Source organism: Ahaetulla prasina, chromosome 1, assembly GCF_028640845.1.
Source record: "Ahaetulla prasina isolate Xishuangbanna chromosome 1, ASM2864084v1, whole genome shotgun sequence".
NCBI classification, from domain to species: Eukaryota; Metazoa; Chordata; class Lepidosauria; order Squamata; family Colubridae; genus Ahaetulla; species Ahaetulla prasina.
This window is the reverse complement of record NC_080539.1, coordinates 112924089-112947731: the sequence shown is the minus strand read 5'-3', so window position 1 is coordinate 112947731 and position 23643 is coordinate 112924089. Positions and strand designations below refer to the sequence as shown.

General features: G+C 39.8%; 2 protein-coding genes across 7 annotated transcripts in view; one reads left to right on the top strand and one right to left on the bottom strand.

Annotated features, from left to right (window-relative positions):
* The window catches only part of MCM9 (minichromosome maintenance 9 homologous recombination repair factor), a 46571-nt gene that overhangs the window by 18261 nt on the left and 4667 nt on the right, over positions 1–23643 (bottom strand). For all 5 annotated transcript variants that reach the window (XR_009153850.1, XM_058173029.1, XM_058173013.1 and 2 more), the window contains 5 exons: positions 17997–18313; positions 17226–17307; positions 15771–15971; positions 13635–13760; positions 11963–12082 (listed from right to left, as the gene is read on the bottom strand). Coding sequence is in view for 4 of the 5 variants with exons in the window: in XM_058173029.1 (XP_058029012.1) it covers positions 11963–12082; positions 13635–13760; positions 15771–15971; positions 17226–17307; positions 17997–18313 (846 nt within the window). In the remaining variant the exon portion in view is untranslated. The remainder of the gene's footprint in view (positions 1–11962; positions 12083–13634; positions 13761–15770; positions 15972–17225; positions 17308–17996; positions 18314–23643) is intronic.
* Positions 1341–7931, top strand: ASF1A (anti-silencing function 1A histone chaperone). 2 transcript variants are annotated; one of them, XM_058173041.1, is made up of 4 exons: positions 1341–1940; positions 2926–3041; positions 5210–5386; positions 7505–7931. In XM_058173041.1, the coding sequence occupies exons 1-4, from the start codon at positions 1832–1834 to the stop codon at positions 7715–7717; spliced, it is 615 nt and encodes a 204-aa protein (XP_058029024.1). In that variant the 5' UTR covers positions 1341–1831; the 3' UTR covers positions 7718–7931. The 2 variants fall into 2 exon arrangements, with proteins under 2 accessions (XP_058029024.1, XP_058029028.1); XM_058173045.1 differs by lacking the exon at positions 1341–1940 and adding an exon at positions 2190–2211 and having other exon boundaries at positions 7505–7930.

Below are 23643 nucleotides of genomic sequence, written 5' to 3'. Positions count from 1 at the left end.
CACGGAGGTCCATTGATCCAGAAGCAGCATTAAAGATGAATTCAAGCCTTTAAAAAAATGCAATGCATCTATTTGAGGCTGAAGTCTAAATCGAAATATGTTTCCAATTATGGTACATCTTGGCTGGATTTCAGTTTGCTTTTTTTATCCACTGAAAGACCTGCCCATGATCAATCACTGTTCCAGGATTTTGTCTCCCTGTCTAAAAGCTGGTGAGAAAAGGAAATGGCGCCTAGGGTCACTAACACATTGCCAACACTGTATCCCATAGACATAGACATAATGACTCAGGATGGAATATTGAATATTCTCTCCACTAGCAACTGACAATCCCAGTATACATACACACATAGGTAAAGGTAAAGGTTCCCCTCACACATACGTGCTAGCCGTTGCCGACTCTAGGGGGCGGTGTTCATCTCCGTTTCAAAGCCGAAGAGCCAGCGCTGTCCGAAGATGTCTCCGTGGTCATGTGGCCGGCATGACTCAACGCCAAAGGCGCACGGAACGCTGTTACCTTCCCACCAAAGGTGGTCCCTATTTTTTCTACTTGCATTTTTACGTGCTTTCGAAACTGCTAGGTTGGCAGAAGCTGGGACAAGTAACAGGAGCTCACCCTGTTACACGGCAGCACTAGGGATTCGAACCTTTCAATCGACAAGCTCAACGTCCTAGCCCCTGAGCCACCGTGTCCCTTAAGACATACACACATACACACACTCAATTTATGACTGCAACTGAGGCCAAAATTTATGCTGTTAAGTGAGAGATTTGTTAAGTGAGTTTTGCCCCATTTTACAACTTTTCTTGTCACATTTGTTAAATGAATCACAGCAGTTGTTAAATTAGTAAGATGGGTGTTGAGTGAATCTGGTTTCCCCATTAACTTTGCTTTGTAAGAAGGTTACAAAAGGTGATCACATGACCCCAAGACACTGCAACAGTCATATAAATGAGTCAGTTGTCATGCATTCAAATGTAAATCACGTGACCATGGGAAAGGCTGCAACGGTCATAAGTGTGAAAAATGGTCAGAGATCATTTAAAAAAAAAAAACTTCCAACAGTCACTAAGTGAATTGTTGTAAGTTGAGGACTACCTTGCATTCCCTTTATTGCAATCTATCACTATCAGGTCCCTCTGCATGCACTAGGATGGAAAACGCTGCTTTGCTAACTACCAACCAAGTCTCTCAATTAAAACCCAGCCACTTTTTACGCAAAACAAAAAGAGGCGGCAGAAAGGAGGGAAGAGTTCTCGTCGGGGGCGGCAGGCGTCCCGGCCAGGCCCGCAAGCTCACGCCCCCTTCCCTCCCTCCAGCGAAGTCCCGCGGGCGCTTCCGTGGCGAAAGCCGGCGCCGAGCCCGGCAGGTGGAGCGCCAGCGAAGCTTCGCCATTCCGCTCCAGCCACGGAGCCCTTCTTGCTCTCTCAGGGAAACCTCGGCAGCGGGAGGAGGGTCACGGCTCCGCCCGTAGCCAATCCGGGCCCGCGCTGCCAGTTAACCGAGGAGAATGGGCTGGAGTTTGGTGGAGTAGCAAAAGCTGCAAAACAGCGCGGAGCGCTCTCGGGGTGGGAGGAAAAAAAAAGGAAAAGAGGAGATACAAGCGAGCGCCCGCCCGATGCCTCCGCCAAAGGCGGCGGGAGCAGAAGGGAGGGCCAGCGGCTAAGTTTCCTAACTCGCCTCTCCATCCCTGGCCGGCGTCCGTCTCCCGCGCAAGGCGAGCCCCCCTGCACTTTCTCGGCCGGCAGGAGGAACACGCTCCGACTATTGTTCGCGGGTCCTCTTCCCCGCGCTTCCTTCCCCCCCCCCCAACACCCTTCCCCGCCCAATATGGCAAAGGTTCAGGTGAACAACGTCGTGGTGCTGGACAACCCTTCGCCTTTCTACAACCCCTTCCAGTTCGAAATCACCTTCGAGTGCATAGAGGACCTCTCCGAAGGTGAGTCCCCGCCGAGCCCCGTTTTCCGGGCTCCCAGGCTTAAACTTTGCAAAAGGCCTCGGCGACGGGAGCGTCTTTCCGCGGGAGCAGGGAAGGGTCCCGCCGGGCGGGCGGGCCGCCTGCCTGGCGAGCCGGAGACGCTCGGCTTTTGCCCAGCCCAGCCGCGCGGCTCGGGGCCAGGCGCGAGCGCCCGCGAGGAATGGGAAGCCGCAAGTTGCAGGGAAGTTGCTCGGATGCTGGGAGCAGCCATGTTGCCGCCGCCACCGTCGTGGTGAGCGGGTCGTCGGGCGCGTACGCGGGAGGAGGGCTTTGCCCGCTCGCGTGCCCGCCCTGGCAGGACCGCCGAGCCGGGGAGAGGGGACACCAAGGCTCAGCCAGCAGTGGCCTAGCTTTTAGGTGGGCTTGGATGCCCGTGAGCGCGGCTTGCTGTTCTCCCCAGGGACTCGCGGTTGCAAAGCGTGGAAAGTACTGGCGAGGAGTAACCGTGGCGCTACTTTGCTTCCCGTAAGCTCCTCTTTCGGAAGAGCGCTTCGGTGATCGGATCTTGCAGGTCGGGAGTTAAAAATGGGAGCAATTCTAGTTTTCGCTCCCTTTGGGTAGCGAAATAAAAGCACCGAGTCAATTCAAGGCTTGCAAACTGGGACTTAACTGGCGGGCATAGAGCCCCCCCTCCTTGTCTTGTCTGTTCCCCGGTGGGCGGAGGAGATGTTGTTGGAGAATTGGTGCTGTAATCTGAAATTGAAACAACTTCAATTACCTACCCCACCCAACTAATTTTCAGTAAGCGCCACTGACGTCAGCATTTGGTTTGTAAGGGCTTGATTTGATCGAAGCTAAATTTAAGATTAGGATTTTTTGTTTTGTTTTCAAGTTCAAAGAGATGGTGGTTTGGAAGGGTTTTTGTTACTCTTGCGGGGTAGGAGGGGGCTTTTAATAAAACCTAAATTTTGAACGTTTTATTTAAAAGTCTTTTTCTCAAATGTAGATTTGGAATGGAAAATCATTTATGTGGGCTCAGCAGAAAGTGAGGAATACGATCAAGTTTTAGATTCAGTTTTAGTAGGCCCTGTTCCTGCAGGAAGACACATGTTTGTATTTCAGGTAAGCCAGTTCTTAAATGCCGCACAATAGTTACTCCTCTAAATTGTTTGGGGGGGTAAATAGGACACAGGAATATTTCTTACGTTTACTGAGTTTACACATATATCATGGTAAAAGTATAACGGAAATAATTTTTTCATGATCAAATGTCACCAATTCATTGGTTAAATGTAACTGAAATTCAGAGCTGTTATTTATTTAAAACAGTTTAAGCCAAGGCTAGATAACCATCTTTACCTGACATTTAATTTAAATCATTTATATATATGCCTGTGAACAATAAGTGACCCAGAGAAAAAATAATTGCTAAGGAACAGAAGAGTCCATAAGTGGAGTAGAATCAGTCTGGGAGGAAATTTCCTGACAGTTAAAACCTATCAGTGAAGCAATTTGTCTCCAGAAGTTATGGGGGCACCAACACTGAAGGTTTTTAAGAAGAGATTGGACAATCATTTGTCTGAAATGATTTCCTGCTTGAGTAGGAGGTTAGGCTAGAAGACCTCCAAGGTTCCTTCCAACTCTTATTCTGTTAAATATTTCTATTCTGTTAAGATAACCTTTCTATCTGATCTCCAGAGATCGAAGAATGGTAAATCTCTCAAAATGGGTTATTAAAATGGGTTGTTAAAAAAAAAATTTCCCCACAACTATGGTGGGCAAAGCTAAGCCTCCCACTGGTTTTACCTTGCTCCAGGGCTCTTAAGTGAGCCACTTCGTTTATTGAACACAAGAGGTAGGAGAAGAGATAGTTGCAAAAGTAGCTAAGATATCAGTGGATCACAAATGAATCAGGGCCGCCTAGGTTATCTACAATTGTCCAGCACCATGGCTAGTGCCAGACAGGAGAAAATTTTACTCATTAAGGTCCTATTGAGAGGTGCTGCTCTTAATAGGAACTACTTTGCTGCTAGAAGAGAGAAGCAAGGCTGCTTGGTAGATTTCTAAGTTCTGCAACTTTCCACCACTAGAAATCAACTTTCAGACAGAGTAAATACAATAATTATTTAAGACATTAAGTCCCTGAGTTAGTTGATTCCACTTTGGATTAAATTTTTGATAGGCTCTTATTTTTTACCTGTAGTTTCTCAGAATTATTGGAAGTTCTCTAGAACCAGAGATGGGGAGCACAGTTAGCAATAGTAGTATGAGCATCTAATTTTATCTAAGTTTGTTTTAACTACTGTTGTTGAACAAATCACATTACTTGTTATCCTTCTAACATATAACTAAAAAAAAAAACACATTGCAAAATCAGTTAAGTACACATACTGGTTTTTTAAAAAAAAAAATGAATCCCAAGATACTTCTACCACCATCCTTCATGCTGCGTTTACTTTGCATTGCCAATAAAAATAACTTTTTTCTTCTGATTTTGTCCAAAACTCTGTGAATGTACATTTCTATCAATTAGCAGAAATTGGAGGCAATTTGAAATGCAGTATATTTGCTCCTGAAGAAATTATTTATATTTTGGAAGCAAAAGGAAACTTCTTTTAAATGTACTTTTATAAAAGAGATGAATAAGAATGAGTTTCCATTTAAAAATGCATGTCATATAGCATTTATCTCTTTTTTTTTTCCAAGTGGGAGGGAATTGGAAGAGTCAGGAATATTTTTAAACTTGAACATAACCTGATCAGGTTCATTCAAGATAAGTATTTAGTGTGAAGTGAAGAGGGCATGATCTTTTAAAATTTACATGGCAATCATCAGTTTATATTAGCTGGACTTTAAACTTCATAATTTTAAAACTAACACTGTAAACCATACTATGATATATGTTGTTACGGAACCTGTTTATAAATATACTTTAGTTGTATGTCCGAAGCCTGAAAAACTTTTTTGAGATGTATCACTTCAAATGTGTGTGTGTGTATGAATAGGAAGTTTAGTCGGAAGAGTCAATCTAATCTTTAGAAGTTGCCTTTTGAGATAAGAGATTAAGGTAGGTAACTTCTAAAATTAAATGGTCTGGTTAGTGACATATGTGTACTTACTTGGTGGTGGTATTCAAAAAATTTTAAGGTAAAAGAAGGCTAGTAATACACTTGAGTCTTCTAGAATTAACCTGGAATATAGTCTGACCCCAGGAAAGGAAATAATGATAGTGTTTGAAATCTAAATTATGTAACTTGATTAATCCTGTTCCCTTTTATTTTTTACTATAGGCAGATGCTCCTAATCCAGGACTTATTCCTGATGCAGATGCTGTAGGTGTAACGGTTGTCTTAATCACCTGCACTTACAGAGGTCAAGAATTTATCAGAGTTGGGTATTATGTAAACAATGAATATACTGAAACAGAATTGAGGGAAAACCCTCCAGTAAAGCCAGATTTTTCTAAGGTAGGATATTATATACTGTGTAAATCCATCCAAATCTCCATTTTTAAAACTACACTAAGCTAAAATAGAATTGGTTAATCAACATTGCTTAAAAGTAAGCAACAGTTAATAGATAAAAATTAAGCAGCTTTTAAGTCATCTATTAGTGATAATGTTGCATTTTGTACTTCTGGAGTCATTCCTTCCTCCAGGATGGGGTGAGGGTGAGGGTCAAAGCAGACCGAATCTCACCAGGCGCAAGGTTGCCTCAGCCTTCCACCCTTCCAAGGTCTGTTAGGGTTTAACCTAATTATTATTGATTATTGGGGGCAATATGCTGACTGTAAACCGCTTAGAGGGCTGTAAAAGCACTGTGAGCGGTATATAAGTCTAAGTGCTATTGCTATTTGCCACAAATCCATCCTTGTTGGTTTAAAGTACAAGCGCCCATAACAGGTAAAGTGCAGAGTAACTGAAGGAGAACATAAAGGGAACGAAGCTGTTCCACAGCTAGGAGATGGAGAGGAACAAAGGGCACCAGCCTTGTTTTACCGGCTCTTTAAAACTCTTCTAGATTTGTTTTAGGGGAAACCCAAATCAACCTTCAGGTTTTCTGCAAGCGTAACTATGTGGCCCACTGTATTTGTTCTGTGTGTGGAAGAAAGCTTTTTTTTTTTTTGCTGTATGCACTTGTACTCTAAACCAACAAAGATGGATTTGTGGCAAATGGAGTTTGAATCTTAATTCTATTCACAAATGACAAACTTGAGCATATATGCTCAGCGAAATCTCTTTACTTCATCTTTAGTGTATAGGTAGACCTCAATTTAATGACGTTAATGAGTTTAATAATGTCTCAGTTATGATGGTTACAGTTAAATGTGAACTAGACATCAAGCCCTAGAACAGCGATGGCAAACATTTTTGACACCGAGTGCCCAAATAGAATGGTGAAAGCCACCTGGTCTTTGGGTTTCTGGTGCATGCATGTGTGCCAGCCAGCTGGTCTTTGTGCATGCCAGAGTGCCGGAAACCAGAAGAGCAGCTGGTGATGGCGCTCATGCCCACAGAGAGGGCTTTGAGTGCCACAGTTCGCCATCATGGCTCTAGAACATAGTAAACTTGTAAGTCTAGGAATGCATGTAAATATGCATATGTTCCTTTATAAATATGCCCTTAGCCTAGTGACATACGATGCTTATTAAGAGTTTATAACATAAGTATGATAATGGAACAGGTTCTAAGCCTGGCCGCATTATTTCTGGGTAGGCTTAAAGGGCCCTCATTTTGGGAGGATTTTTTTTGTTTCTTCACAGCAAGCAGTTCACAGAAATTTCCTCCTTTTACCTAGACTTTGCTGTAAATTAATATTTCACTTTGCAAAACAAAAATGTCCCAACTCTATTTATTGAAAGGAAGAGTGTACGTGTGCGTGTGTGTACACACACACACACACACACACAAATAGGATGTACTATTTGGTATTATACTATGTAATATCTACAGGCAATCCCCCTTAGCAACCACTAGTTCAGCAGTTGTTTGAACTTACAGTCGCATCGAACAGATGATACTTATGACCAGTCCTTGAAGTTCTGGTCATTGCAATGATTTCAAGGTTTTGTGATTCCAAGGTCTCACGATCGCTGTTAGTAGCCTTCTTTGCCAGCTTCCTGCAAGCAATGTCAATGGGGAAACTTGCAAGAGGTCCCGCAAATGAGGATTATGTGACATATTCACTTAACTATCCATTGTGTTCATAAAGAATGATCCATTCTTCTATCTTTAATTGAACTGATAAAGGGAATGAGAATTCCTATTGTGAAAAAAATGTTAACCTGTCTTTTTTGGAGATCTGAATCACAAATTTAACCTTCAGTGAAAACATAAGGGACGCAAGTGGGGGGGCATAGTTGACATTGTCTTTAACGGGGGTTGTTTCTCTGCTGCCCACATTCACACCTATTGATTGTTATTTTATCGAGGAATAATGGAATAAGCCTGTTTTTGAATAGTCTGCCTTTTGATGTTTAAACAGCTATATTATTTTTTATCAACCTTTGTCGTTTATGTTGTATACCTCATTCAATACAAAAGAAAGTCTACATCTTCCAAAACATTCATCTCTCTGTTTTCTAGCTCCAGAGGAATATTTTGGCATCTAATCCCAGAGTCACAAGATTCCATATTAATTGGGAGGACAACACTGAAAAACTGACAGATGCAGAGAGCAGTAACCCAAACCTCCAGTCACTCCTTTCTACAGATGCCCTGCCTTCAGCCTCAAAAGGGTGGCCAACATCTGAAAACTCTCTAAATGTCATGTTGGAATCTCATATGGACTGCATGTGACCTTCTGCGCTTTGTTATATGTTGAGCTCTAACATAGCTCAACACACACACACACACAGTACACAGAACACAACCATCACGGAAACATTTTCTTTGGAATTACATATTAAACAAATGTGAAAATTGCTTAAAGAACACACACCCTGTAGAAAGTTTATAAGGAAAAGTATTTGAGTGGATGTATAAATAAAACTATTTTTGAGTAACTTTCTGAGGTTTTTTTTAAATTTAATGTTAGAACTTATTACCCATATGTATAAAGATATGCAAACAAGGCATAGGCAGGGATGATAGACGTTTACATGTTTTTAGCTGTAAATTATAGATGGGCTTTAGTGAAACCTATGTAAACTTAGCTTGAATGTAGTGGTCTTTTATGCTTTAGAAGCTTTGAGTGTGAATTGTGTGCATAGTGGGCAGAGCTGGCCCAAACAAAAGGTGGCAGCTACCTGCAAACTGCAGATGTTAATTTTAAAATTCATGAGATCAGTCTAATGGAACTTAATATCACTCTTTATCAGTGACAACAGTGTTATACCCAGGCTGCCAAAGGGGCCTTGGCTGGGCAGGTGCCATTGCATACTTGTCAGATTATGATGGCTACTGTAAATGAAAAAAAAGAATGTGACCAGCTAATAAAACTCCAAGCCTTTCAAGCTTTAAGCTCCCAAGCAACATTGGAAAAGGCACACTGCTACTAGGATTGTATAGTACATCAAACCAGAAATAGAGGATTTTAATACCATTAGCTGGCCAAAGTACTCCAGACTTTTTTCCCTACTGAGGTGGCAAATACTGTTACAGGAATTTATGGTTTAACACAAGCCCCAAATCTTTATAAGTACAGTACAATTATCCACAAGGACGCTGTTCTTTAACTTTTGTAACTATTGGCCTCTTCTCTCGTTCTAAGCAGCTAAATGTAGTGCATTAGAAATTTACTATGACTCCAAATGTCAGGCAACCTTGTTGTTGGCTCTTTGATGAAAGATTTACTTAACAGTTGGTAGAATGTAGGGCTTGCAAAGAGCAAAGGTGTGAACCTGATCAGTGTGACTCCTCTAGATGATGCCATTCATATTTAAGAGTATATTTGTGTGTAAATCTGTATCGGTATATTATTACATTAGTTGGTTGAAACTTGGTTAGTAATATGGGGCACACCAAAATTGTCCATGACTGGCTGGGAGCACGTTTGGGTGTGTGTGCGCACCTGCCTGCCTTCCTTTTAAATCCTGGCAACTGCCTGGACATGTCACTGCAGATTTTTCAGTAAGGCATCAGAAATGGCTTACCATTGCCTTAAGCCCTCAGGGTTGAAAGGTGGCTGGCCCGAGGTCATGTTGGATTAAAACACCTGGACTTCCAGTTTCCAGCCTGGTGCCTAAACCACTACACCAAGCTTGCCCCTCTTGGCTAATCGTCAAACACTATTCCTTGAAAAGTTCCCTTCCCCCTCAGATAAAAGAAAGTGCTATAAATACTATGGCCTGAAATTCTGCCTTGCGTGGAATCTTTACACAAGGACTGACAGGAGTATGGAGATGGCCAGATTTCTGGTCTGGGAGTCACTCTCTGTCCTTTTTAGCTTTTTATTGTTATCTAATATTCCAAAAAAGGTTGCAATCATGTTATAAATTTTCTAGATGAATACTCTTAGAGGTGATAAGGCCAAAGGAAAGATTCAAAATGGCTACATTTGATATGAATTGTTGTATCTGAAGATCAGGATTTAGTATGTACCATTGGGTCTGCCATACATCTCATTATTTTCCATGTAACTTACTCTACTAATGATTTAAGTAGGAATTTTAAAGATGTGAAAATAGTATGAATGTGAATGAGCATTTTGAGTACATATATTAATTTCTTCTTATCCATTTTTTCTTCTTATCTGAACATTTTTCCTAAGAATAAATATGGCTCTTGATCTAAGAACCTGTGCACTTCTGCAATAGAAAGCTGACATAAAATAATTCCACTTACAATATATATATATATCCCTTGAAATTCTCCCTTAATGTCAATTCTGGTGGCCATTGTTCAAATATTGCCATTGCCATGGCTGCTAAATATTATTTCTGTAGAACCTGTATCAGAAAGGTTAGCATCCCCTATAACGTCAATAAAAATGTTCATGAAGAGGGAAGGAATATATCAACTGACCAATTTCTGAACTGATTGTCAATTATTGATTTAGTAATCAGCTCAAGAATTGGTCAGTTGACATAGTCAACTCTAATAATGAAGTCCAGGCTAACATCATGCTATTATTCTGCAGGGGACTTTGGTGCTTATTGAATTAGCTTGTATTCCTAAAGATAGCCTCATAGATTTAGTCAGTTCTCCAGCCTTTTAAATAACTATCTACTAAGAGGTCTGTTAGTGAGCCTTACAGGACACGTAGGATTTTGCATAATCCACTCCCAACACATTAACGATTCAGACAATTTCAATAATTTATCTTTTGGAACATATCCTAAATTATACTGAGCCTCCTTCACCTTCTCTTCAAGTATCAGTATTTTCCCTTACCAAGGGAGAATCACTTTTAACAAAAGTGGGCCTTAGCAACTACACACCTGACTTGATGCATCTGTCCATCTCTCTTTAAGGTTATGGTCTGGGTACAAAGACCCTTGCCTGCCAGGCAACCAACAATTTTTGCATTGGACTTCACTACACCTTCATTCTTTGTTTGACTATATGAAGACCATATCCATTCCTCTAGAGGAAAATGGAAAAAACCGTGGAGTTTAGCAGTTTCTTCTGTTCACATGTCAGCTATTAGAAATTCCCAAGACTCTTTCACAAGAAAAATGCTAACATTTACCCCCATTATCCTTAGGATTGTCCTTCCCCAATCCAAATATCCTCAACTTGGGTGAACTTCAACTCTCATTTTTTTTAGTGGAAATTCCTAGGAACAGTCAGTGGAATAAAGCTCTGCTATACACACGTAGTTTCCAAAACTGACAGATTATTTAATGATGCTTATAAAATCCATTGGGAAGACTACCACCTCCTAAGTAAAACTATTGGTTTATAGTGAATCTGGTCAGCATATAGTCTAATTCTTTCTGAGCAGCAGTGCATTTCCAGTGTCTCCTAATTTCTGCGGCCTGAATTTTCCCCCCTTCACTTTTGAGAACTTGGCCTTGGATATATCTATTCTATTCTATATCATTACTCTGCTCCTGAGGGCTGCAGAGGCAGGGTGATGATACTTTGATATGTTTGTCCCATCATTTTTTTATTTGGGTTTTTAAAATATGTTAAGACATGTGAATACATTTATCAGAGTAAAATGGTGCCATTGTTAACTCAGGGTTGCTGAACTGGAAAATTGAAGGCACTGCGAAAAAGAGGCTAGAATACATGGGTAGCGCTCTCTTGCTTAGAAATGAAAATCCTCTTCCTGAGCTACCAAACAGTGCTATACTGATTATGCACAGAATCACTCCTTAATTACAACTTGGAGATGTATTATTGAACTGGGTACATCTGCCATGCATTACAATTCAAATATAATTCAAGGAGCATCCTTTGTCTGTCATCTGCCTCCCGGAACATAAATCACTGAAATAGGAACAGTTTTCTTCTGCATGGGGGAAAAAACTGCCTAGAGCTGCACTTTTGCCTGCCTTCAGCACTGGCCTCTTTCTCTATCATAGCATTTGCAGCCAACCGTGGAACGAGAGATGACAGATCACAGGAATATCTGGGCTTGCTGAATATGGAGGAAGCTAGGCAAGGGTTCTGGAGATTTAGCAACAACATCTGGGTGATGGTAAAAAAGAGGGCAGTTGTGAACCACCAGTGGGGGCATGAATCACAGCGGGAAGAAATGTGATCAGGGACAACTGTGATTGTCAATGGTGAAACAAGCAGATTGCCTGTATTAGTCTGTGTAAAATTTTCAGCAAAGTCTACATATTAGCGAAGAACTTGGGAAATTTAGCTCTTAGCAGTAGCAATAGCACTTAGATTTATATATTGCTTCACGTTGCTTTACATACACCTCTAAGCAGTTTACAGAGTCAGCATATTGCCCCCAACAATCTGGGTCCTCATTTTACTGACCTCGGAAGGATGGAAGGCTGAGTCAACCTTGAGCATGGTGAGATTCAAACTGCCAAATTGCAGGCAGCCGGCAGTCAGCAGAAATAACCTGCAGTGCTTCGTTCTAACCACTGAGGCTCTTACCCATTTTCTAAAAACTGATATCCATGCAGCGTTATTTACCTGCACTTGTAGATCCAATTCCTGCCGTAAGTACAGATCGTGGAGTAATCTTTGCTGCATATTTCAGAAATTGAGATTTACCAGTACCGGGGTCTCCAACCAATAAAAGATGTGATTCACCTGGAGGTAGAGTAAAGATGCCCAAGTTTTCTACAGACCAAATTTTAGATGAAAATTGTATTGAAGAAATATGAAAAGCAGAAATACAATCCCATATGTAGTCTATAATTCATAGGGAAAGCACAGAAGTTTATTTAAATGAATCACATTTTCTTCTTCATACTCAGATTACTGCATGACTTTACTGATCAGTAATACATGAATTTTAATTTAATAGTAATATGGGAAAAGATAAATGTAAAATTGTGATTAAAATGACAGAATTGTCCATCCTTTTGATATTTTGCAAAAACATTTGCTGACCATCAGTTTCTAAATGGCAAGATACAAAAACAAACAAGAGTTGATCAAAACAACTCTTATTTAGAACAGAATAGATTACCTTAATTTCCAAAAAGCCTTTTTGGATATTCTACACCAATACAGAAATGATACCATTATTTCAAAGATAAGTTTTTAAATTTAAATTTATATGTTTATAGACATATAAACAATTTTGAGGGGGTCCTGCCCACAATCAAGAGGCAGATAATGTACCTTCTTGGAAGCATTAATTCAGGCATTCAATATCAAAGGAAAAAAATAAAATAAAAACTGGCTGAAAGTTTATAACCAATTTAAACAAACACTCTAGTTAGTGATAAAAAAGCTGCTCCTTTGAGTACAGATGGTTGAAACTGATTAATATTTTCTCCATTTGAATATTATTTGAATATATCATTAACTTCAAAGTAGTGATAAAAATGTATAGTCTTACCTTTAACAGCTAAATAGTTTACAAACAAATGGGACCTTGTCCTATGGGATGGTGTATTTAAAGTTCAAACTATCTTATGTATCTTAAGTATTATGTCCAGAAGATTCCCTGTTAAGCACTTTCTATGTTTCAGACCTTTCTAACCTTTGCATATTTTAAAGATGTATATCACAAGGTCATCATTCTTTTGTCAATTTAAGGGAAGAAACTTATATATTAAGACATCACAAAGTGGAGTTTTATTTTTTTAAGATTTAAAGATATTTTGGATTTTATTATAAATGAAATTTAGACAATAGCATTAACTATGCCTAAAATATTGTTCACATTAAACGTACACATAGCAATAACAATATTTCAACAATATATTTATGGCTATTAATTTCAAATGCAAAAATTTGCTTAGGGTAAAGTAAGGTGCAATGTTAAATAAGAGATGCAAATTCTGTTAGGACAAAAAGAGGAAGGCAACATATGCATTTTGAATATATATATTCATTTTATAACAAAGCATATTTTAGTTCTAGACATTGTAAAAGGTATGTGTACTCCATTTTTTAATCTTGATTCTGCCTGTAAACATTATTATGTTGACTTGTCCTTTCTATGCCTTGTAAAAACATGAAATGGATTCCTTAACCTATTTAGTTATCCAAGAATGTACACAACGAAGAACGAAGAATCTAATCTAAATTTAAAAATATTGTTCAGGCCAATGTCTAACAACCAGAGAGAGAAAGAAAAGAGTTATATTACAGTGTGGGAATAAGAAGAAAGAGAATATTGTGTACAAACCTCTAATCCGAGTGCCGGTATTATCTGTTCTCTGTACCCCTCCTGCGAGCACCATAGCTACAGCCAATTTCACAAGATATAATCCAAAAATCTGAGGACACAAGCTTGCTAAAATTTCATTCCTCCCTGTAAAGTATGAAAAGAGTAATAAATTAATATACTTTGATCTTTCTTTCTCTGACATACATACATACAACCAGTCATACACCTATGACTTTATTTATTATGTTGTTCTTGGTTTATACCGGGGTAGTCAACCTTTTTATACCTACCATCCACTTTTGTATCTCTGTTAGTAGTAAAATTTTCTAACCGCCCACCGGTTCCACAGTAACGCGCTGTGTATCGTCATCTGTGCATGCCTCTCACGCATCGTGGATTGGGTTTTGGGGGGGCACTGGCTATCAGCTCTGCTTGTCTGTTACAGCTGGGTGGTGTGGGGGGAGATGAGTGAGCTATTCTGGGACAAGACTCTTTTGTTTGCAGTCGCACTATAGCGCCATTTAGTTTTACTTACGTAGCGTGAACTAAACTTATGCACGGGCAATACAAATAATATATTTTCAGAAATTTAAATTGTCATGGAAATTTTATGAAAACCTAATGAAAATGTTTTTAAATAATGCTATGAAATTTTTTTAAAAAGTCAATTAAATTAAAAAAAAGGAAAGTGCTTCAGTATCGGACACCACCCACCATGAAAGCTGGAATGCCCACTAGTGGACGGTAGGGACCAGGTTGACTACCACTAGTTTAAAGTGAAAAATGATCAGTAAAGTCTCTTTTGATTTGATTTCCAGTGATCTTGCTGATTTTTCGAACATCTATATAATTTGCAAGGCAACATTGCCACTGTTTCTTTCTACAACACTTTTTCAGTTTTTCAATCTAGACAATACTGTAATCTGGGGTGTCCTATCCAAGTACTAACCATGCCTCTTAGCATTTATATAGATGGTTTAGAAATCAGAGATGTTTTCTTAAATTTCATTTTGTCTCAGTTACAGTAAAAATAAACTGCTAGATCCTATGCTTTTTATTGGATAATTTGACAGAGATAACAGAATGAAAGTATTTTTTCTTTAGATTAAATTTATTCATTGATTTATTGAATCATTATTTCCAGATATTTAGCATGAAAACTTCCATCATTTTACCTTAACTTGGTCTAATGAACTGGATTCCAGTGAGATAGACAGCATAGAAATTTAATAATAATGAAAAGTAGTTGAAAATATCTGGCAGATAACACATTGTGTAAAGCTTAATATTCTAAAAGGGTAGAATCAAAGATTCTAAGAAAGATTCGAGATTATTATTGGTCCTGAAGAGTTCTATTCCAGGTGCAGAATTCTTACATCAACAAAAGCTTCCTTTCTTCATTTAATTGGAAAAATGCACATATTGGAATAGGTGTCTCCAGTGAAATGAACTGGAACTTCTACAACAAATCTACATGCAACTTAGGAAGATACATAGAATTCTGGGTGGGAGAAATAATATATAAAAATGTATTGATCATATACACAAATGCCAGCGTTGATCTTCTATTTCTTTGATCACTACTATGAAAAAGCAATAAACAAGGCTATTTGTATTCTATGTGTGCTCAAACTAGCATCTCAATTCCACAACAGCAGTACATGGTATGGCATCTTCCCCCAGTCTAAGGCATTCCAAGACTACAATTTCCATCATTCCTGGCTAGTACAACCAATAAAGGAAGCTGCAGTTCAATGAATCTATAGCGTACTAAATTGGAGAAGGCTGCTGTTTGATGTCTCTTTATATATCAACCCAACCACATATAACATGGTTATTTATTTATTTATTTATTTATTTATTTATTTATTTATTTATTTATTTATTTATTTATTTATTGTTTAAATTTATATACCGCTTTTAAATTTATATACCGGTTAAAATTTAAGATGCCACTCTTTAAGCTAGTTACCCACCATTCTTTTTGTTAAAAATTACTATTCTTATCCCTTTTTCTCATTTAATTTAATTATAATCTATGAAGCTCCCCATCAGATTTTAGAGAGCATGGAATACAATTTGATTATAAAGGATAAAATTGGTGCATTTCAAAAGCAAGCTGTCAGTACCAATTTTTTTATTTTTTTTCCAAACCTGCTAAAGGGTCATTCCGGTGTCTTTCCCAAAAATCCTTAAATTCTTTGCGAACGTCCTCATCAATTGTGATGCCCGTAATTTGCTCATTGTTGACTTGAATATAATTGGCCTTCAAAACAATCTCTACATCACAGCGGGAATCCTGGTGAAAAGGCTTCCATCTTTGCATCACTACTCCATAAACTGTAATGTCATCACCTAAGGGAGACAAAAGCAAGCAAACAAACACCAAGAACAGTCATAAAAATTTAGCACACATTAGTACAGAAGCTTTGCCTGCTTGTAACGTACATGTCATATTGTTTCATTGCTATTATTATAATTATACTGATGTTAAAACGTGAAATGCTATTGTCTTAAGTCAAAACATCAACTTTGGGAACATAATTATCTCATATGTCATGCTAAGTCCTGTGTTTACTCTAATTGGCTATAGTTTTCTAGACAATGTCATTCCAGGATTCTAAAGGAATTCAAAAACTTTTTGAGTAAAAGTGCTAAGCTGCTCACCATATATGCTACTTCTCACAAGACAGGAAACCTTCCACAAGGGTTAGAAAATATGCCAATTCAAAACTTTAAAAGGAGATAAAGAAGGAATCAAGGAAATTACAAAGCAGTTACTTTGAAACCTGTTTTGGATGAACGGAAGGAGTGCCTTCTCTTGCATGTACCTACCCAGACTTTACTATTTTCTGAGGAGTCTCTCCACGCTAAAGGAGGTGAAGTGGACGTTTACAAGGCGGACAGCTTTTTCTGTGGTAGCACTATTTATGCAACACTTCCCAGGGAGTCTCAATTGATCCTATTTTAGAATGCTACTATCAGACTTTTAATTATATTTGGTGATGACCAGCTTGCCTAAGTTGTGTTATGTCTTTTGTATTTTATTTTACTGAATGTTTTAACACAAATTGTATTTTCTCTCTTTGTGTGTGTGTGTGTGTGTGCTTATTGTAAATCCAGAGAGCTCTGGCTATTGGACTATTTAAAAAATTGCAGGAAAATGTTAACAAGAAAGTAAGCACCTAGAAGAATCTACAATCCATTCCTCCACCCACCCACCCATTTGCATGCAATTAAAATTTTCTTTTCTTTTAAATCTATATGAAAACATAGAAAATAAAGATTGTTAACTGGAAACAATATTTTGAACACATTTGCCCAAATTCTGTGGAAAGATGTTAGCATAGAAGAGTGTGTATTGCAAAGTCTCCATTACTGAAGAATAATTTTTTGTGACTTGGAAACTTTAAATCCCAATCATCATATGATTTGAAGTTTTGACCGAAGACAATGGCATTTCATCTTATACAATCAATAAAATTGTAACAAGAAGACACGTATATTACTAGTAGACAAGAGCACGTTTAAATGTTAATTTGAATTCTTCTTAAGTGTGAATGCCTAAAAATGAAATTATTTTCTCAAAGAATCTGTCACAGAACTCACCAGATTTGCATCCGTCAACTAAATCATCTTCAAGGACCACCATCATAGAACGGGGAATATTTCCAACAGAAAGTCTTTGAACCTGGGCAACATAAAATGTATTTATTTTATTGTAAGGTTAGCAAATACTTACAAGTTTCAAGGACTACAACTGAATTTATGTAAATTACCAGACGAAAACCAGTGGCCAACTGTATTGGCCACAAGTCCAATTTTACAGAAGATATGATCAACTAAATCAGACAAGCAACTGTTTAGAAATCTGAAATCTTTCATTTGATCTAAATTTCCATTAGAGTCTATCTTATATAAATTTCTCCAGAAGCAGATTCCAATGTTGGTCTGCGACTGTAATAAAAATTGAATGATTGATTCAGAAGCAGATTCCCTTGCATTTACACTCCAGTTAGAAGCATGCTTGCCCTCTGAGAAAATAACCAGAATGGAATCCTTTTACCCTATACTCCCACAAATCTGCTTTAAAAGCTTTGGGTCCTCCAAAGTATATTTATGGGATACAAGGATATAGTCAGGGTTGCTTCTTAACTGCCAGATATAGCAGAAGGGGAACAAAAAGAGCCCAAGATGTGACTCTACACTTCCATCAGCTACGTTCCCTATGAAACATTTTTCATATAATGTAAAAAGACATTTTCACATAATGTAAAAAAACATGGAGAAAGGATCTTACATGGCTTCTACCATTTACCCAGTAAATCCCTCAAGAAATGTATAGCCAACCAAATCTGTGTGAACACATTTTTTTACAACCTGCTCTTGAATCTTTATCTCTTGATAGTCTTTGCATCTACTGGGAGCACAGGATGTTCCAGAGAGACAAGTGAATTTTGAGGAGGTGCAACCTTCTTTCCCAGGGCAGGTTGATGGACGGCAGAAGGTATAATATTGTTCAAAGTCAGCCTTGACCACAAAGATGCGCTTGCATTTGTTGCACATGTAATCCCGCTCAAATTCCAGGACTTTCACTAGGCTGGTTCGAATAACAGTGCCAGTGACTGACAAGAAATGCCCTACGTCTCTAGTCTTTGGGATGTGTTCTCTCGTTAGTTCTGGGCACACAGGTAAACCTGATGAAACAACAAACAGATTATTTTATTGGCAGTTTCCACTAATTCTTAATTTTGATTTAGCAACTTGGAGTGAGGAATTCTTGATTCACACTTTTAATTTAACTGTGGATGGTCAAATACACCACCAGGGGGTCCAAATATATATATATGTATGTATGTATGTATGTATGTATGTATGTATGTATGTTTGTTTGTTTGTTTTCTGAGGTTTTCACGGGTGTTTGTATGTAGGTCTTTGGTTATTCGGGTTTTCTCCTGCGTAAAATTGGAAGTGTCTTGGCGACATTTCGATGAAGTCTCATTCGTCATCTTCAGGCTTCAGCTTCGTGCTTCTGGGAGCAATCTGCAACCCGAACAACCAAAGACCTATATATATATATATATATATATATATATATATATATATATATATATATATATATATATATATATATATATTTATTTATTTGTTTTCTGAGGTTTTCACGGGTGTTTGTATATAGGTCTTTGGTTGTTGGGTTTTCTCGTGTAAAATTGGAAGTGTCTTGGCGACATTTCGATGAAGTCTCATTCGTCATCTTCAGGCTTCAGCTTCGTGCTTCTGGGAGCAATGTGTGATCGCAGCTGTTTCTTCCTTTTAACTGCTAGTGGGGGTTTGAACTGATTGGGTGGGAGCTTGGCTGTGCTCTGATTGGATGGGGTTTTCTGTGCTCTGATTGGCTGGGGTGTGTCCTGTGTTGGTGGGGGCTTGGTTGTGCTCAGTCTAATCTGTGCTGCAGGGGATTTGAGCTGGTGAGCTGCACTGCTGCTGTTTGGCTTCGTGTTCGTGGTCGTGCTACATCTTCGTAGTGGGTGTCAGTCTGCTGCATGTATGGATTGGAGGGTTTGAAGTGGCTAATGTTGCAGCTGCGGTCTGGCTTCTGGTCCTTGGTCGTGCTTCCTGATCAGTGTGGGTTTGGGTGTGCTTTCTGGGTGGATGTGTGGTGGTGACATCCTGTGTGGACCTCGTGAGTGTGGGTCTGGTGTCATTCCTCGTGTTAGGGACACGTTTGTCAATAAGGGCAGGTTTCAAATGGCTGGTAGGCGGAGGTATCATCTCGTTTGTTCATGCTGTGTGGGCGTTTTCTATCTCGATGGCTTCTCTGATTATTCTGTTGTTAAAGTGTTCAGTTTTGGCGATAGTTCTGGTCTTTTAAAGTCAATATCGTGTCCTGTGACTTTAAAGTGTTGGACCAGGGAAGAAGTTAGTTCCTCTTTTTGAATGAGTTCTTGTGTTCTTCAATCGTGCACTTATTCTTCTGTTGGTTTGTCCAATGTATGTGGTGGGGCAGGCGGTGCATGGGATTTCATATACTCCTTGATTTTCTAACTCAATTTTGTCTTTGGGGTTTCTTAGGATGGTGGATATTTTTGGTTTGTGCAGAATGCTGTCTTGATGTTATGTTTGTGGAGGATCTTGCTGATTCTGTCTGTGGTGCCTTTTATATATGGGAGGAGGGCTGTGCCATTTTCTTGCTCTCTGTCTTGGGTTTTAGTGGGGGTTCTTTTGGATTAGTTTGGTAATCTTATTTCTCTGGAATCCATTGGATGTTAGTACGTTTGTGAGAGTGTAGTTCGGTTTTAGGTGTTGTTCGTCAGCTAAGCATTTTGTTCTAGAGATGAGTGTCTTGGCTACGGAGTTGATCTGTGCTGGGTGGTGGTGTGAGAGTGCATGCAGATAGCGGTGTGTGTGTGTTTTCTTCTGGTAGATGGTGTGTCCTAGGGAGCCATTGGGTTTCTTGTAGACTAAGACATCTAGGAAGGGAAGTTGGTTGTTAACTTCTCTTTCCATGGTGAACTGTATTTTGGGGTGTAGGCTTTTGAGGTGTGTGAGGAAGTTTTCAAGTTTTTCTTTCCCGTCTGGCCAGATTATGTAGGTGTTGTCTACGTATCTGAGCCAGAGTTTGGGTTTGTGATCAGATTTTCTAGTGCTTGGGTTTCAAAGTGTTCCATGTAGAGGTTGGCAATGACAGGTGAGAGGGTGATCCCATGGGTGCGCCTTCTATTTGTTTGTATTTTTGTCCGTTATAGATGAAGTATGTGTTGGATAGGCAGTGGTTGGTCAGATCTAGTATGTGCTTGGGGGTTATATTTGTTTTGGATAGCTGTCAAGGCTTCTTTGATTGGCACTTGGGTGAAGAGGATATGACATCAAAGCTCACGAGTAGGTCGCTGGGCTGTAAGTTTTGTTTCTTTATGATCTCTATGAACTGGAATGAGTTTTTACATGTGAGGCGATGGATTCTGCATAGGGCTGTAGTTGTTTGGCGAGAAATTTGGCTAGGTTTTGTAGAGGTGAGCCTATGGAGCTGACTATGGGTCTGAGTGGGGTTCCTTCTTTGTGTATCTTGGGAGGCCGTGAGCTTAGGGCATCTGGATGATTTCTCTCTGGGAATGATTCTTTGTTGGATTTCTTCGCTGATGGGGAGGCTTTTATTTTGGATCTAGTGGTTTTCTAGGTAGGTGGTGGGGTCTGTTTTTAGGGGCTTGTATGCAGGGTCTTGGAGTAGGTTGGTTAATTTGGTTTGGTAGTCAGATGTGTTCATAACCACCGTGGCGTTGCCCTTGTCTGCTGGTAGGATTATTATGCTGGTATCTTTTTTCAGGTTAAGTAGTGCTGTCTGTTCCTCTTTGGGTAAGTTGCTTTTGGGTGGCTTGCTGCTGCAGAGGATGTTGGTGATTTCGAGTCTGATTTTGTTAGCGTCATCGGGGTTGATTTTGGTCAGGCTGGTTTCAACTCCGCATATAATGGTCTCAGTGGGGATGTATTTGGGAGTGACTGCAAAGTTGAATCCTTTGGAAAGGACATCGGTTTCAGCTTTGGTGAGGATCCTATCTGAGATGTTATGCACTGTTTGTTTCATGTGTTGCTGTGAGGGTGGAGGGGTTTGTTTCTGGCGTTCTTGTAGTCTTCGGAGTTTGTTGGTGTGCGTGTCTGTCTTGAGGGTGGTCTGTGTTACACGGGAGAAAACCCGAACAACCAAAGACCTATATACAAACACCCGTGAAAACCTCAGAAAACAAATATTGCACCTCTACGGGGAGGAAATCCACCATCTGACCAGGACCTATGAAAAACTAGAAGTCCAAAGAGCTTCCATTTTATGTGACCTCGCATTCCTACGAAACTGCCGCGATGAAAATTTAATCCCCAAATGCTTCCAATTGAAATTCCACTCCAACTCTGCAGCCACCAAACGCATCCTAAAAAGAACAGAATTGGCCTTAATCAGAAATGAACTTCACACAAAAAGATTCCTCCTAGATCAAATCAACAAAGATCTCCTCACACTTCACCTCAAACTCAGCAACAAGATGCACCCGCACTTTGGGACAAATCCAAACAACTTGCCGTCTGAGAGCGAAACACAGACCACCCTCAAGACAGACACGCACACCAACAAACTCCGAAGACTACAAGAACGCCAGAAACAAACCCTCCACGCCCACAGCAACACATGAAACAAACAGTGCATAACATCCCAGATAGGATCCTCACCAAAGCTGAAACCGATGTCCTTTCCAAAGGATTCAACTTTGCAGTCACTCCCAAATACATCCCCACTGAGACCATTATATGCGGAGTTGAAACCAGCCTGACCAAAATCAACCCCCATGGCGCTAACAAAATCAGACTCGAAATCACCAACATCCTCTGCAGCAAGCCACCCAAAAGCAACTTACCCAAAGAGGAACAGACAGCACTACTTAACCTGAAAAAAGATACCAGCATAATAATCCTACCAGCAGACAAGGGCAACGCCACGGTGGTTATGAACACATCTGACTACCAAACCAAATTAACCAACCTACTCCAAGACCCTGCATACAAGCCCCTAAAACAGACCCCACCACCTACCTAGAAAAACCACTAGATCCAAAATAAAAGCCTCCCCATCAGCGAAGAAATCCAACAAAGAATCATTCCCAGAGAGAAATCATCCAGATGCCCTAAGCTCTACGGCCTCCCAAGATACACAAAGAAGGAACCCCACTCAGACCCATAGTCAGCTCCATAGGCTCACCTCTACAAAACCTAGCCAAATTTCTCGCCAAACAACTACAGCCCTATGCAGAATCCATCGCCTCACATGTAAAAACTCATTCCAGTTCATAGAGATCATAAAGAAACAAAACTTACAGCCCAGCGACCTACTCGTGAGCTTTGATGTCATATCCTCTTCACCCAAGTGCCAATCAAAGAAGCCTTGACAGCTATCCAAAACAAATATAACCCCCAAGCACATACTAGATCTGACCAACCACTGCCTATCAACACATACTTCATCTATAACGGACAAAAATACAAACAAATAGAAGGCGCACCCATGGGATCACCCTCTCACCTGTCATTGCCAACCTCTACATGGAACACTTTGAAACCCAAGCACTAGAAAATCTGATCACAAACCCAAACTCTGGCTCAGATATGAGCGACACCTTCATAATCTGGCCACACGGGAAAGAAAAACTTGAAAACTTCCTCACACACCTCAATAGCCTACACCCCAAAATACAGTTCACCATGGAAACAGAAGTTAACAACCAACTTCCCTTCCTAGATGTCTTAGTCTACAAGAAACCCAATGGCTCCCTAGGACACACCATCTACCAGAAGAAAACACACACAAACCGGTATCTGCATGCACTCTCACACCACCACCCAGCACAGATCAACTCCGTAGCCAAGACACTCATCTCTAGAACAAAATGCTTAGCTGATGAACAACACCTGAAAACCGAACTACACACTCTCACAAACGTACTAACATCCAATGGATTCCAGAGAAATAAGATTACCAAACTAATCCAAAAGAACCCCCACTAAAACCCAAGACAGAGAGCAAGAAAATGGCACAGCCCTCCTCCCATATATAAAAGGCACCACAGACAGAATCAGCAAGATCCTCCACAAACATAACATCAAGACAGCATTCTGCACAAACCAAAAATATCCACCATCCTAAGAAACCCCAAAGACAAAATTGAGTTAGAAAATCAAGGAGTATATGAAATCCCATGCACCGCCTGCCCCACCACATACATTGGACAAACCAACAGAAGAATAAGTGCACGATTGAAGAACACAAGAACTCATTCAAAAAGAGGAACTAACTTCTTCCCTGGTCCAACACTTTAAAGTCACAGGACACGATATTGACTTTAAAAGACCAGAACTATCGCCAAAACTGAACACTTTAACAACAGAATAATCAGAGAAGCCATCGAGATAGAAAACGCCCACACAGCATGAACAAACGAGATGATACCTCCGCCTACCAGCCATTTGGAAACCTGCCCTTATTGAC

What these genes read in the sequence shown, in the direction of transcription:
- ASF1A (XM_058173041.1), top strand. Translation starts at nt 1,832, where the DNA reads ATGGCAAAGGTTCAGGTGAACAACGTCGTGGTGCTGGACAACCCTTCG. An exon ending in GACACATGTTTGTATTTCAG is followed by an intron (nt 3,042 to 5,209) that starts GTAAGCCAGTTC and finishes TTTTTACTATAG; the next exon opens with GCAGATGCTCCTAATCCAGG. An exon ending in TAAAGCCAGATTTTTCTAAG is followed by an intron (nt 5,387 to 7,504) that starts GTAGGATATTAT and finishes TCTGTTTTCTAG; the next exon opens with CTCCAGAGGAATATTTTGGC.